General features: G+C 36.9%; 2 protein-coding genes and 1 pseudogene across 3 annotated transcripts in view; 1 reads left to right on the plus strand and 2 right to left on the minus strand.

Moving 5' to 3' along the window:
* IRAK4 (interleukin 1 receptor associated kinase 4) overlaps nt 1-13,407 on the minus strand; it is an 87,262-nt gene that overhangs the window by 32,298 nt on the left and 41,557 nt on the right. The gene's annotated exons all lie outside the window — the stretch shown is intronic.
* The window catches only part of PUS7L (pseudouridine synthase 7 like), a 33,206-nt gene that overhangs the window by 6,497 nt on the left and 13,302 nt on the right, over nt 1-13,407 (plus strand). For both annotated transcript variants that reach the window (XM_025930523.2, XM_086713610.1), the window contains exon 3: nt 11,169-11,328. In XM_025930523.2, the coding sequence (XP_025786308.1) occupies nt 11,169-11,328 (160 nt within the window). The remainder of the gene's footprint in view (nt 1-11,168; nt 11,329-13,407) is intronic.
* On the minus strand, nt 4,184-4,719 carry LOC112867354 (large ribosomal subunit protein uL23 pseudogene; annotated as a pseudogene).

The raw sequence follows: 13,407 nt of genomic DNA on the forward strand, positions 1-13,407 counted from the left end.
TTTGATGGTTTCCTGTCTCACATTTAGGTCTTTAATCCATTTTGAATTTGTTTTTGTATATGGTGTAACAAAGTAGTCCAGTTTCATTCCCTTGCAGGTAGCTGTCCAGTTTTCCCAACACCATTTGTTGAAGAGACTGTCTTTTTCCTATTGGAAGTTCTTTCCTGCTCTGTTGAAGATTAATTGACCATATTATTGTGGGTTCATTTCTGGGTTTTCTGTTCCATTCCATTGATCTTTGTGTCTATTTTTATGCCAGTACCATACTGTTTTGATCACTATAGATTTGTAATATAACTTAAAATCCAGAATTGTGATGTCTCCAGTTCTGCTTTTCTTATTCAAGATTGCTTTGACTATTTGGGGTCTTTTGTGGTTCCATACAAATTTTAGGGTGAGTTCTGTGAAATATGCTGTTGATATTTTGATAGAATTTCTATTAAATGTATAGATTGCTTTGGGTAGTATAGACATTTTAACAATGTTTGTTCTTCCAATCTATGAGCATGGAATGTTTTTCTGTCTTTTTTAAAAATTTCTTTCATCAGTGTTTTATAGTTTTCAAAGTATAGATCTTTCACCTCTTTGGTTAGGTTTATTCCTAGGTATATATTATTTTGGGTGCAATTATAAATGAGATTATTTTCTTAATTTCTCTTTCTCCTGCCTCATTGTTGATATATAGGAATGGCAAGTATTTCTATACATTTATTTTGTATCCTGTGACTCTAGTGAAGCCATTTATCAGTTCTAGCAGTTTTTTGGTGGAATCCTTAGGTATTCTGTATATAGTATGTTATCTGCAAATAGTGAAAATTATACTTCTTCCTAACAAATTTGGGATACCTTTTATTTCTTTTTGTTGTGTGATTGCTGTGGCTAGGACATATCACATTGATTGGTTTGTACATACTGAATAACGCTCGCAACCCAGGAGTAAATCTCACTTGATTGTGGTGAATAATTTTTTTTTAATGTATTGTTGGATTCAGTTTGCTAGTATATTGTTGAGAATTTTTGCATCTGGGTTCATCAGAGATATTGGCCTTGTACAGCAAAGCTTTTTAAATAAAATCAGCAACCCAAATTTGTGTAGATTGCATGTGGCACAGAAACAGGATTGTATTATATAATACAGGATTCTGTGGTATAAATGAAGAGATTGGACCTTGAATCTAGGTCTTACTTTATGTTATGACTTCAGTTCATAAAAAGATGTATGAACTTTTTAGTATCTTTAAGATTTAATTTCCACAAATATAAAAATGGAAAGAATAATACCATGGGCAAGTTACTTAACAATTTGTAACTTTTTGTTGTACTTTAAAAATGGGGTAATAGTAAAACCTAATTCACAATGATATTCTAACAATTAAATAATGAAAATGTTTAGTATGTAATAGTTATCCAAATGTTGGTGTCTCTCCTGGAAATTTCTGTCTGGTTGTGTGACTTGCCTTATCCATGAGAAAACTGCTGGTATAGGACTTGATACACGAGGCATGCAGTAAATGGTAATAGATAAATCTGTTTTGAAGGAAAAAACAAAACTAGTTTTACATGTGGAAGGGAGAATTGCAGTTAAGTGATTTAAGCAGTTATAGATTTTATACTATTTGAAATTCTAACAGCATTACCTTGAATTAATGAACTAAAAAATTATGGAAACTTTTTATATATTAGTGTAAATTAGTTTTACAAAATCTATGAGTAATTGGAGGGATATGTTAAGGGGAGGAATTGATGGTACTACTCCAGAGAATAGTATGAAGATATCGGGATATCCACAAGTCCAAGAACAAAGAAAAAGACAAAGGTAAAGTATACTTATCTCAGATTTTGCAAAGGCCACCCTTTTTTAAGAAAAAAATAGCTCATATAAAAAAATTTCTTAATAAGTAGGCCTATCTAAAAAGTAGAACACTTAAAACACTTTTTAATTTTAGTTGTTATAAGATATACGTAACAAAATTTACCATTTTAACTACCTTTAAGTGTACGGTTCAATGGTATTGAGCACATTCATATTGTTTTACAACCATTACCATCATTTATCTCCAGAACTTTTTTATCTTCCCAAACTGAAACTGTATACCCATTAAACAGTAACTTGCCATTCTCCTCTCCATCAGCCATTGGCAACCACCATCCCACTTTCTGTCTCTATGAATTTGACTACTCCAGGTATCTCAGATAAGTGGAATCATAAAATATTTGCCAAGTTATGACTGGCACATATCACTTAGCTGAAGATCTTCAAGATTCGTCTATGTTGTACATGTGTTAGAATTTTCTTCCTTTAAAGACTGAATAATATTATATGTATATATACCACATTTTATTTACCCATTCATCTGCCAATGGACATGGGTTATTTCTATCGTTTGTCTATTGTGAATAATACTGCTATGAACATGGCTGTAAAAATATGTGTTCAAGTCCCTGTTCTTAGTTCTTTTGGATGTGTACCCAGAAGTGTAATTGCTGGGTCATGTGGTAATTCTGTATTTAATTTTTTGAGATAGCACCATATCCATTTTCCTAGAATACTTTTTGCAGAAGAAAATATATGAAAGATTTAAACATCCAATGAAATTTTTATTTTAAGAATTGCATTTTCCAGCTCTAGAAGTGTCATTTAGTTCTTTCTTAGGTCTTCAACTTATTATGTTTATGTTTTCCTATAATCTTTGAGCCTATTTTTAATAGGTCTTTAAAAAATGTCTGCTAATTCTGTTGCTGTCATTTCTGGATGTGCTTCTAGTGAATGTCTTTTAGTTGTGTTGTGGGTCATATTTTCCTGCTTCTTTACATGTTTAGTAATATTTTTTGAAGGTCAAACTTAGTGTTACCTTGTTGACTGTCTGGATTATGTTGTCTTCATTTAAAGAGTGTTGAACTTTGCTTTAACGGGTAGGAAATAATTTGCAAATGCATTTGAGGCTTCATTTTGAGTTTGACTAAGGGAGGTCTAGAGTAGGCTTTACTCTAGAGCTGTCAGTCATATAGTTCTACTATTATAGCATGATCCTTCTGTGGCTTCTCCTGCATGCCCTTGCTATTTAGTTAGATTTCTCCTCTCTGTCCTCTTTGGCTGCTCTCCAGCTTTGTATAATCTCTGACAAAGAGATTACAAATGCCTAATATTTCATCGTTTAGCCTGGTGGAATGTGGTAGCCAGCATTCAGATAGCCCCCAGTGATCCTCAACTACTGATATTCATGACCTTTTGTAATGCCCACCCACAATGAATTAGGGCCATCCTGTCTAAGTAATAGAATATGGCAGCCACAGTGAGTGACTTCTGAGGCTAGGTCATAAAAGGCATTTCATATTACTTATTCTGACAGAACCAAGACAGCATACTTGAAAACACTCAAGAAGCCCTATAGGGAGAAACTGAGGTTTCCCATCACTAGCCAGCATCTACTTAGCCACTGATGTGAGTGAGCCACTTTGGACACGACCTTTAGCTTCAGTTAATATTTGACTGCAACTTCATTGTATCCCTCAAGCCAAAGCAGTCCAACTTCTGAATTCCTGCCCCACAGAAACTGCTAGAATAGTATGTTGGTCTTCTCAGACTGCTATAACAAAATACCGTATACATGAGTGGCTTAAACAGTAGGCATTTATTTTCTTACAGTTCTGGAGACTGGGGGTCCAAGATCAAGGTACCAGCAGGGTTGATGTTTAGTAAAGGTTGTCCTGTTGGGTTGTAGACAGCCATCTTTTTACTATGTGCCCACATGACCTCTTCTTTGTGCACACATGGAGAGAGAAATTAAGAGAGAGGAAGGGAGCTCTCTGATATCTCTTCTTATAAGGACACTAATCCTATTGAATCAGGGCCCCACCCTTATGACATAATTTAATGTTAATTGCTTTCTTACGGGTCCCATCTCCAAATTCAGCCACACTGGGACTAGTACTTTGACATAGGAATTTGAGGATTGGGGGTGGTTGTGGTGATGCAGATATTCAGTCCATAACAGATAGGAAATGCTTATTATTGTATGTCACTAAAATTTGGGGTGATTTATTGTGCAGCATTAAATAACATACTTTGGTACCAGAAATGAGTTGCTTCTATAACAAAAGCCTAAAACTTGTGGTAGCAATGTCTTTGGACCTGTTGGCAGGCAGATGTTTGAAGTTACCTCAGGGAAGCTATCAAGGACAGTTTATTTATTTACTTATTTTTTATGTTGAAAAAATTTATATTTAGATTTAGCCAGCTGGACTCAGTTTAGATGATCCCAATTTTGTTGGCAACATCCAAAGCATCATAGTCAGGAGCCAGTCGAACATATGCTTTCTTTTCTCCATCGGGCCTGATCAGAGTGTTGACCTTGGCCACATCAATGTCATAGAGTTTCTTCACGGCCTGTTTGATCTCGTGCTTGTTGGCCTTGACATCCACAATGAACACAAGAGTGTTGTTGTCTTCTATTTTCTTCATGGCCGACTCTGTAGTCAGGGGGAACTTGATGATGGCATAGTGGTCAAGCTTGTTTCTCCTGGGGGCGCTCTTTCGAGGATATTTGGCTGTCTTCAGAGACGCAGTGTCTTGGGCCGTCGGAATGTAGGTGACGTACGGATCTTCTTTTTTTTATGACTGTGGGCGCCTTTCAGCACTGCTTTCTTGGCCTTCAAAGCCTTTGCTTTGGCTTCGGCTTTGGGCGGGGCAGGGGCTTCCTTCTTCGCCTTCGGTGCCATCTTCGTGAAAGGGCAAGGACAGTTTAAAGGAAGGGACAGTATTATTAGAACCTGGAAGAAAGGAATACTTGTTATGTAGTGACAGAAAGTTTGGCAACCTTGTTGTAGGCAGTAAAATGGAAAGTAGAAATGTTTCTAAAGAGGAGCACTGTAGCTAAAGAGATTTGTAGGCAAAGTGTTGAAGGCTTCTTTTCTACTGCTTGTAGTAAAATTCTAAAGGAAAAACTGCTAGATATAAAGGAGATAGAACTCACTGGGTTCAAATCATTTTTTTCTTCAAAAAAAAAAATCCCCAGTTTCTTAAGATGGCACATTATGTTTAAATTAAGAAATGGCTTCCAGACAAAGAGAAAATCATGGCAAGGTCAGGACATGTTCTAGCAAGGAAGTCTAGGGTGTGAACTGTGAAATCCTTTTTTAAAATTTTTGCACAAACCTCTACCAGTGTCTCAGAATGATTCAGACAGGCAAAGGCCCTCTGGGGACTTGAAGGGCATGACTCAAGGATCCCCTGTGTTAAATAGTAATACCCCTAAGGATTTAGGGGACATTTTCCCTCAGTATCTTCAGTAGAAGCCCTAAGTTGAAAACATCTGGTCTTCACAAAATTTGAGTGTATCCTTGTCTAATAGAGTGAACCCACATAGTTTTTGAAAAGGTCAAAGACAGTACAAAATAAACAGAGGCCTTTGTACTACCAAACTTTTATTTTGTATTTATTTATTATTATTATTATTTAATGTTTGTTTATTTTTGAGAGAGACAGACAAAGCATGAGCTGGGGAGGGGCAGAGGGAGAGGGAGACACAGAATCCAAAGAGGCTCCAGGCTCTGAGCTGCCTGCACAGAGCCTGACACAGGGCTCGAACTCATGGACTGCAAGATCATGACCTGAGCCGAAGTTTGGCACTTAACTGACTGAGCCGCCTAGGCACCCCAGTACTGCCAGACTTTCAAAGGCAGGAATTGGGCTAAGAAAACTACTGCATTATAAATAGGTAACTTTTACGGAAGAGGAAGTTTCACTTGGAGGGCAAAATTGACACCCAAAAGTGGACTCTAGAGCTATAGTAATTATTCCCAGATACTGGGAGGACTGAATGCTAATAAAGGAACAACAACATACACCTGGCTGGATTCAGAACTGCTGTGTAAGAGTAACTTGTAGGTATATCTATCCCCCCCCCGACCCCCCCCCCCCCCCAGTTTGAATAAAGAGTATATAGCACTTGTCCTATGTGTGTTTCAACATTTCAAGGTGTGTGAAAAGCAGATTTGTCTCTTTGTGTCACGGTCCTTCAGAGCCTTCATATTAAGAGAAATTGTATTTGAGGATTCTGATTTGATATGTATTCAAGGAACCTTATCTATAGCTGGGCCTGATTTAGATAAAAAACAAATGCTAGAATTTGAACTGTTTTAATCGTATGAGTGTTGGAGGCCTTGGGAAGGAATGAGTATGTTTTGAATTGGGGGTTTGTGTGGTCGTACTAAAAGTATTCGAGCCAAAAGGTGGATCGTAGTTCTCAACCCCAAGATTCTTAATGCTCTTCTCCTGGTACTCACACAGAGTGGCTTTTGCGGCCAGTAGAATATGACACAAGTGATGGTGTACGTGTCTTCTAAGGCTAGATCATAGGTAGCATTATACTTTTTGCCCATGTTTCTTGGATTGCTCATTGTAGGGCAAGCCAGCTACTATACTGTGAAGATATACATATGGCTCACTGGAGGGCTGAGGGCTGTAGCCAACTGCCAATACAACTTGCCAGCCATGTAGGTGAGTCCCCTTGGAAATGGATCCTTCAGCTCCTGTCAGGCTTTTGAATAACTATATTCCCAGCCACATCTAACTGCAGCCTCTTGAGAGAGCATGAACTTAAACCACCAAACCAAGCTGCTCTTGAATCTCTGACCCACAGGCGCTATGAGAAATAAATGAACACTGTAAGCCACTGAGGTTTGCAGTGAACTGTTATGCAACATTAGATAAATAGTATATAGCAATTAATCCTAGGTATGTGTAGATTACTAAAAAGCAAACACCTCAAGGGATCACCTATGCAGATTTCTGGAACTCTTTGTGCACACATAGCTTCCTCTTATCTAGAACTCTGCCCTGTGAATTCCAGCCCACTCAGCCTTCCTGAACTCTAACCTCCACCCTTTTAATTCAGTACAACCACTGTGTTCTCCCTGGATTCCTCCTCCATGTGCTGTGGTCAAGTAAATATCTCTATGCCAAAAACAAACAAACAAACACAAACAAACAGTATTTTAGGACTCACTTACTTTGTTTTCCTTTTCTTTTTGGATCATAATTCTATGCTGCCTGTTCTCTGGTGTCTAAAAACGGGTGTTTCTTGTGTTTTGTCCAGCTTTCTATTTGTTTACAGTGGGAGGTCGAATCTAGTACCAATTATTCTAACAAGTGGAATTCTCTAAAAGTGAGTTTTATTTTATTTTGATTTTTTTAATCTTTCTTTTTTTTGAGAGAGAGAGAAAGAGGAACAGAGTGCAAGCCAGGGAGGAACAGAGAGAGGGGGAGGCACAGAATCCAAAGCAGGCTCCAGTCTCTGAGCTGTCAGTACAGAGCCGGACACAGGGCTCAAACCCACGAACCGCAAGATCATGACCTGGGCCAAAGTTGGACACTTAACTGACTGAGCCACCCAGGTGCCCCTCTAAACGCGAATTTTAAAATTTAGCATAGTTGGTTTTCTTTTTAAACACTTCACTTTTTCCAAGTATTTAAGAAAATGTTATAAATTAAACTTATAAATTTGGTGATCTTTAAGTTTTCCTGTGTTGTTTCCTTATTAGTTACTAACTTAATGAGATTTCAATGTAAAAAGACAAATTTAAATCAATTAGATATTTGTAATTGGAATATATGGGAGTCTCGTTCTCTTAAACATTCCAAGTATGTAAGACACAGATTCATTTATACAAACACTAAAATTATGGGTTTGATTTTCCTTAATATTCCTATTCTAAGTTCTAAATCCTCACAAATGAAATAAAAAGTGCTTATGCTCTACGGCTAATCCACAAAAATTATATAATTTCAGACAATTTGGAGGTTTCTTCCTACATGGCTGAGCTTGCTTAACAGCTAGTGAGTGACATACCCACATTGTCAGGGGTAGATTTGACACCTTAAACCCTAGTTACCAAATACATAAACTTCAAAACTTTTAAGGATTTGTTTCTTGGCCTTTTTTGGAATACAGATTCCTGGCCTACTTTGAAAAGTTTGTGACACCTAGCCCTGCTGCTGCAACACTTGACCGAATTTTGCATTTCTTTTACTCTTCAGGTATTTTAGTGACTTGGGTGCCTGGGTGGCTCAGTTGGTTAAGTGTCCGATGTCAGCTCAGGTCATGATCTCAGGGTTCATGAGTTTGAGCCCCGCATCGGGCTCTGTGCTGACAGCTGGAAGCCTGGAGCCTGCTCTAGATTCTGTGTCTCCCTCTCTTTCTGCCTTTTCCCTGCTCACATTCTGTCTCTCTCTCTCTCTTTCTTAAAAATAAATAAACGTTAAAAAATATTTAAGGGGCGCCTGGGTGGCGCAGTCGGTTAAGCGGCCGACTTCAGCCAGGTCACGATCTCGCGGTCCGTGAGTTCGAGCCCCGCGTCAGGCTCTGGGCTGATGGCTCGGAGCCTGGAGCCTGTTTCCGATTCTGTGTCTCCCTCTCTCGCTGCCCCTCCCCCGTTCATGCTCTGTCTCTCTCTGTCCCAAAAATAAATAAATAAACGTTGAAAAAAAAAATTAAAAAAAAATATTTAAAAAATATTTTAGTGACTTCTGTCTAGTTCCACAAATTTGATATACTTGAGGGGCTACCTGTATTTTTTCAAAATGTTCCTAATTGACTCTCAGACATTTTGGTTCTAGGACACCTGAAGGGGATAGCTCTTCTAAGTTATCGGAGACCACAAACAACTTTCGTTTGTGTGTTTATTACCTATTGATATCTAACCTATTAAAACAGAAAAATCGTTGGACCACCATGTTGTATACCTGAAACTAAAGTAATATTGTTTGTCAACTATACTTCAATTTAAAAAAAAAAAATAATGTATGAAGTTGTTTAAAATAATCTATTACTATTAAAATGATAAGAATTTTAATGAAAAAAACATATTTCAACTATAAATTAGTGACAAGAAGCATTGTTTTACAGTTCTGCAAATCTTTCTAATGCCTGATTTCATAGAAGTCAGCTGGATTCTCATATCTGTTCTTGCATTCAGTCTGTTGGAATTTCTTGTTTTGAATGAATCAAAAGAACAAAACTTAGCTTCACACAGGTATGTACTTGGGAAAGGGAGAACATTACAGACCCTATGAAATAATAAGGTCCCATAAATCTTACAAAAACAGAAATATTTGATATTTCTATCTTTCTTATTGCTTTGGCTGCTTACCATGCTTCTGTTCATTCTTTAAACCTCCAGAGGCACTTCTTCCTCAAATTATTTTAGGCCTCTTAAGACTAAATGCTTCCAAGACAGGGACCATTTTTTTTTTTTTTTTTTTTTAATTGACCATTGTATCCTTAGCCTAGCACATCTTCCTAAATCATTTTATTTAAACTGTATAATTAAATCCTATCATGACAAAAGCTGAGATATTTTGAGGTTATAATTCCTCTACATTTTAAATATGGGCTTTTCATTTCATTTTATTTGAAACAAGTGATATAAACAGCAGTCTTGGACTAAGATGTTTATATTCGAATCCATTTGGTTAAGATAACGTGAAAGTGTAAAGAACAGATTGTAACTTAGACACAGAATTGACGTGTATGATTCTTTCCTTTCTTTTACTTCTTTTATCAGTTCTTTAAGAATAACAGAAGTCATAGTAAATTTAACTTATCACTGCTATAATAGAAAATTTGGAGAAATCTAGGAAGCTGTATGATCATATAAAAAATAATGGCCCTAGTGGTAAAAAATATCTAGAAAGTAATGGATAGTGCCTGAATATTCTTCAGAAATTATATCTGTTTATACTTTAACAATTCTTAAATGTGCAAGCAAAAATATTTTTCTTATAAAAATTAAAACATTGAAAATATACAATATTGCATTGTAGATTTTTAAAACTTTTACATAAATTATATGCACTATGCATATTTTTGAAACCTGCTATTTTCATGTTTTTAGAGATTATTCATTAAGAGATATAAATAACAGGTCTTCCCCATTCTTTTAAACAACTGCATGATATTCTAAAGTGTGGATATTATAAGCTCTTGTTTAGCTATTTTATATATTTATAGATAGATAGATAGGTAGAGTTCACATCCTTCTATTTCCTGAATCATGTTTATGTTTAATGTTCATTTTTCCTAGAGTACTCATTATTCACAGAGACCCTTGTAGCTGCCGATGACAATTATGACAACTGAACAAAATATAAATTATTTTGCAAAAAACCCTGTGTTTCCATTTCATGACTTGAGGGAAGAGGGCAATAGTTTGATGTATCTTATATGTAAATATGGTGACTTGTGGGTTGTGGTATTTTGTTACTATCAATGCTGGTGGGTTATGTAGGCCAGCATATGGGGGAACTTCTTTGGTGTTAGTTGGTACTGGGCTTGTTCCTTCTCCCTACCTCCATTATCTCACTCCCACCGTGTCATCTGGTAGACATTTTAAGCACCTACCACAAGGCAAGCACCCTTCTATCTACTGGTTTGCTGTCCTGGAACTACCAATTTGTGGGGCGGACAAACATAAAGAGATAAATTATAATGGCAAGTGTCATGATATCCATAATGACAACTTGTGGAGACATGCCAGATTATGTAATCAACACGTTGTGGAGTTTATTTATTCATTCACTTGACAATTATCTGCATACTTACTGTGTGTTAGGCTGTGGGTGTTAACGATTGAGAAAACCAACACGATCCCTGCTTAGGAACATTCAGTGTGGGGAAGGTGGAAAGAATTTGAGAGAGAACTGCTGCTGTTGTTGGATCATGAGGAGTGCATACAAGCATTGCAAGTAAAATGGGAGGAACACATTTAAACAGAGGGATTCAAATGTGCACAAGTACAAAGCTGTGGAAGGATCTAGTCCATCCAGGAATTATGAGATAGTCTCTGGGTTGTATAAGATACATGAATGGAAGTGGCACATGTGGAGACTGAAAAGGGAGATTGTGGCCAGATATGAATGCCCAATTAAGGAATTTAGATGTTTTTTTCTGTAAGCCTTTGCTGAGCCAATTAGTATTTTTTAAATGATAGTTGTAATCTAAGACACTGATTTTGTATCTTGACTAAAAAATACTTATACCTACTTAAATAAATAATTTGATTCATTATATTAACCTGTTTGTCTACTAAGAATGTAATTGATGTATCACAGCTGGTGTGTGTGTGTGTGTGTGTGTGTGTGTGTAATCTTGGGTTTTTCTTTGTTTCAGCCTTTACGCTACGGAAAGAAAATCTGGAAATGTTTGAAGCAGTTGGTTTTTTAGCTATGAAACTTGGTGTGATTCCTTCAGATTTTAGTTATGCAGGCCTTAAAGACAAGAAAGCTGTCACCTATCAAGCAATGGTTGTTAGAAAAGTGACTCCAGAGAGGTAATATGACATTACTTTATAAGATAGAACTTTTCTATCTTATTGCATCAGATAGATAAATGTAAGATTTAAAAAATCAGAACACTAGGAACATATTAACCTCACTATCAATAGTAATTAAAAAAAAAATTTTTTTTTAACGTTTATTCATCTTTGAGAGACAGAGAGAGACAGAGTATGAGTGGGGAAGGGGCAGAGAGAGGGAGACACAGAATCGGAAGCAGGCTCCAGGCTCTGAGCTGTCAGCACAGAGCCCGACGCAGGGCTTGAACTCACGAACTGCGAGATCATGACCTGAGCTGAAGTCCGACGCTCAACCGACTGAGCCACCCAGGCGCTCCAATAGTAATTAATTGATTGAAAGCTTACTGAACAGCACATTCTTTAATAATATAATTATCATCTAAATAGCATTATGTCTTAAATTTACACTGAAGGGGCGCCTGAGTGGCTCAGTTGGTTAAGCGTCTGACTTCGGCTCAGATTATGATCTCCCAGTTTGTGGGTTCGAGCCCCGTGTTGGGCTCTGTTCTGACAGCTCAGAGCCTGGAGCCTGCTTCCAATTCTGTGTCTCCCTCTCTCTCTGTTCCTCCCCTACTCGGACTCTCTCTCTTTTTCTGTCTCTCTCTCAAAAATAAATAAACATTAAATTTATACTACAAATATAGGTTGTTTTAAGACAGACACTTTGAGAAGTGGAAGATTTTAAATGATCTGAGTTGTTTCTGAAAATCCTGTACCAGCGCCTGGCTGGCACAGTCGGTATAGCCTGTGACTCTTGATCTCAGGGTTGTAAGTTCAAGCCCTGTGTTGGGTATAGAGATGACATAAAATTAAAGGTTTAAAAAATACCCTGTACCATATTTGAATATGCATTTATATTCAGGACAGTGTGTTACAAATGTATGTATTTTTAATTACTATAATACTTTTTATGCTTTTATCGTCATGGTTCCTTACATTTAAAATAAATCCTCGGGGCGCCTGGGTGGCTCAGTCGGTTGAGTGGCCGACTTGGGCTCAGGTCACAATCTCACGGTCTGGGAGTTTGAGCCCTGCGTCGGGCTTTGTGCTGACAGCTCAGAGCCTGGAGCCTGTTTCAGATTATGTGTCTCCCTCTCTCTGACCCACCCCCGTTCATGCTCTGTCTCTGTCTGTCTCAAAAATAAATAAACGTTAAAAAAATAAATAAATAAAATAAAATAAAATAAATCCTCATTAAATGAAGAGTAAAGTATTCAAATTAACCTCCTTTCAGCTTTCTCAAATTTTAAAAATATTTTTTGTAATTGTAAAATAAATACATATTTATTATAGTAGATTCAGAAAATAGAAGAATGTAAGAATGAAGTTAAGTCACTAATAATTCCACTACTCAGAATAGCCACAGTAACCTCTTTTTTTTCTTTTCTTTTTTTTTTTTTTTTTTAGTATACTTGACACAAAATATTACATTAGTGTCAGATACACAGCATAGTGATTCAGCATCCTGGAGCTTGCTTCAAGTTCTGTTTCCCTCTTTCTGTCCCTCCCTGACCCATGCTCTGTCTCTGTCTCTCTCTCAAAAATAAATAAACATAAAAAAAAAATTTTTTTTAAGTACAGTATAGTAAGAGAGAAAGACTTTAGCTTTCAAAGATATTTAGATGTTAGAAACTGGTTTTCAACTACTAAAGACAAAATATTATTAATTCCTAGGAGGAGAGAGCCCTTTGATTTGGCTAATGGGTATAGGATTTTAATTACCCTTCAAGTAATAGTAAGATTTTAGCAGATGAAAAAAACTTGAAGATGTATTTGGACGAGCAGTAAGTTAACTACCTACCTGATAAAACAGATAGTTCCTATAAGTATGACAGAAAATATGAATGTAAAGAAAATGCTTTCTTACAGAGTCTTTAAAGGTATGCTAATAATTGGAATCTATTCTTTAGACTTGGGGAAGAATTGAAAGTTTGAGTAAGAAAATGTTCAGAGCAGGGGCGCCTGGGTGGCTCATTTGTTTGAAGATCCGATTTCTGCTCAGGTCGTGGTCTCATGGTTCATGAGTTTGAGCCCCACATCGGGCTCTGTGCTGAC

This window comes from Puma concolor, chromosome B4 (genome assembly GCF_028749965.1).
Source record: "Puma concolor isolate L17-30 chromosome B4, mPumCon1.1.hap2, whole genome shotgun sequence".
Classification (NCBI taxonomy): Eukaryota; Metazoa; Chordata; class Mammalia; order Carnivora; family Felidae; genus Puma; species Puma concolor.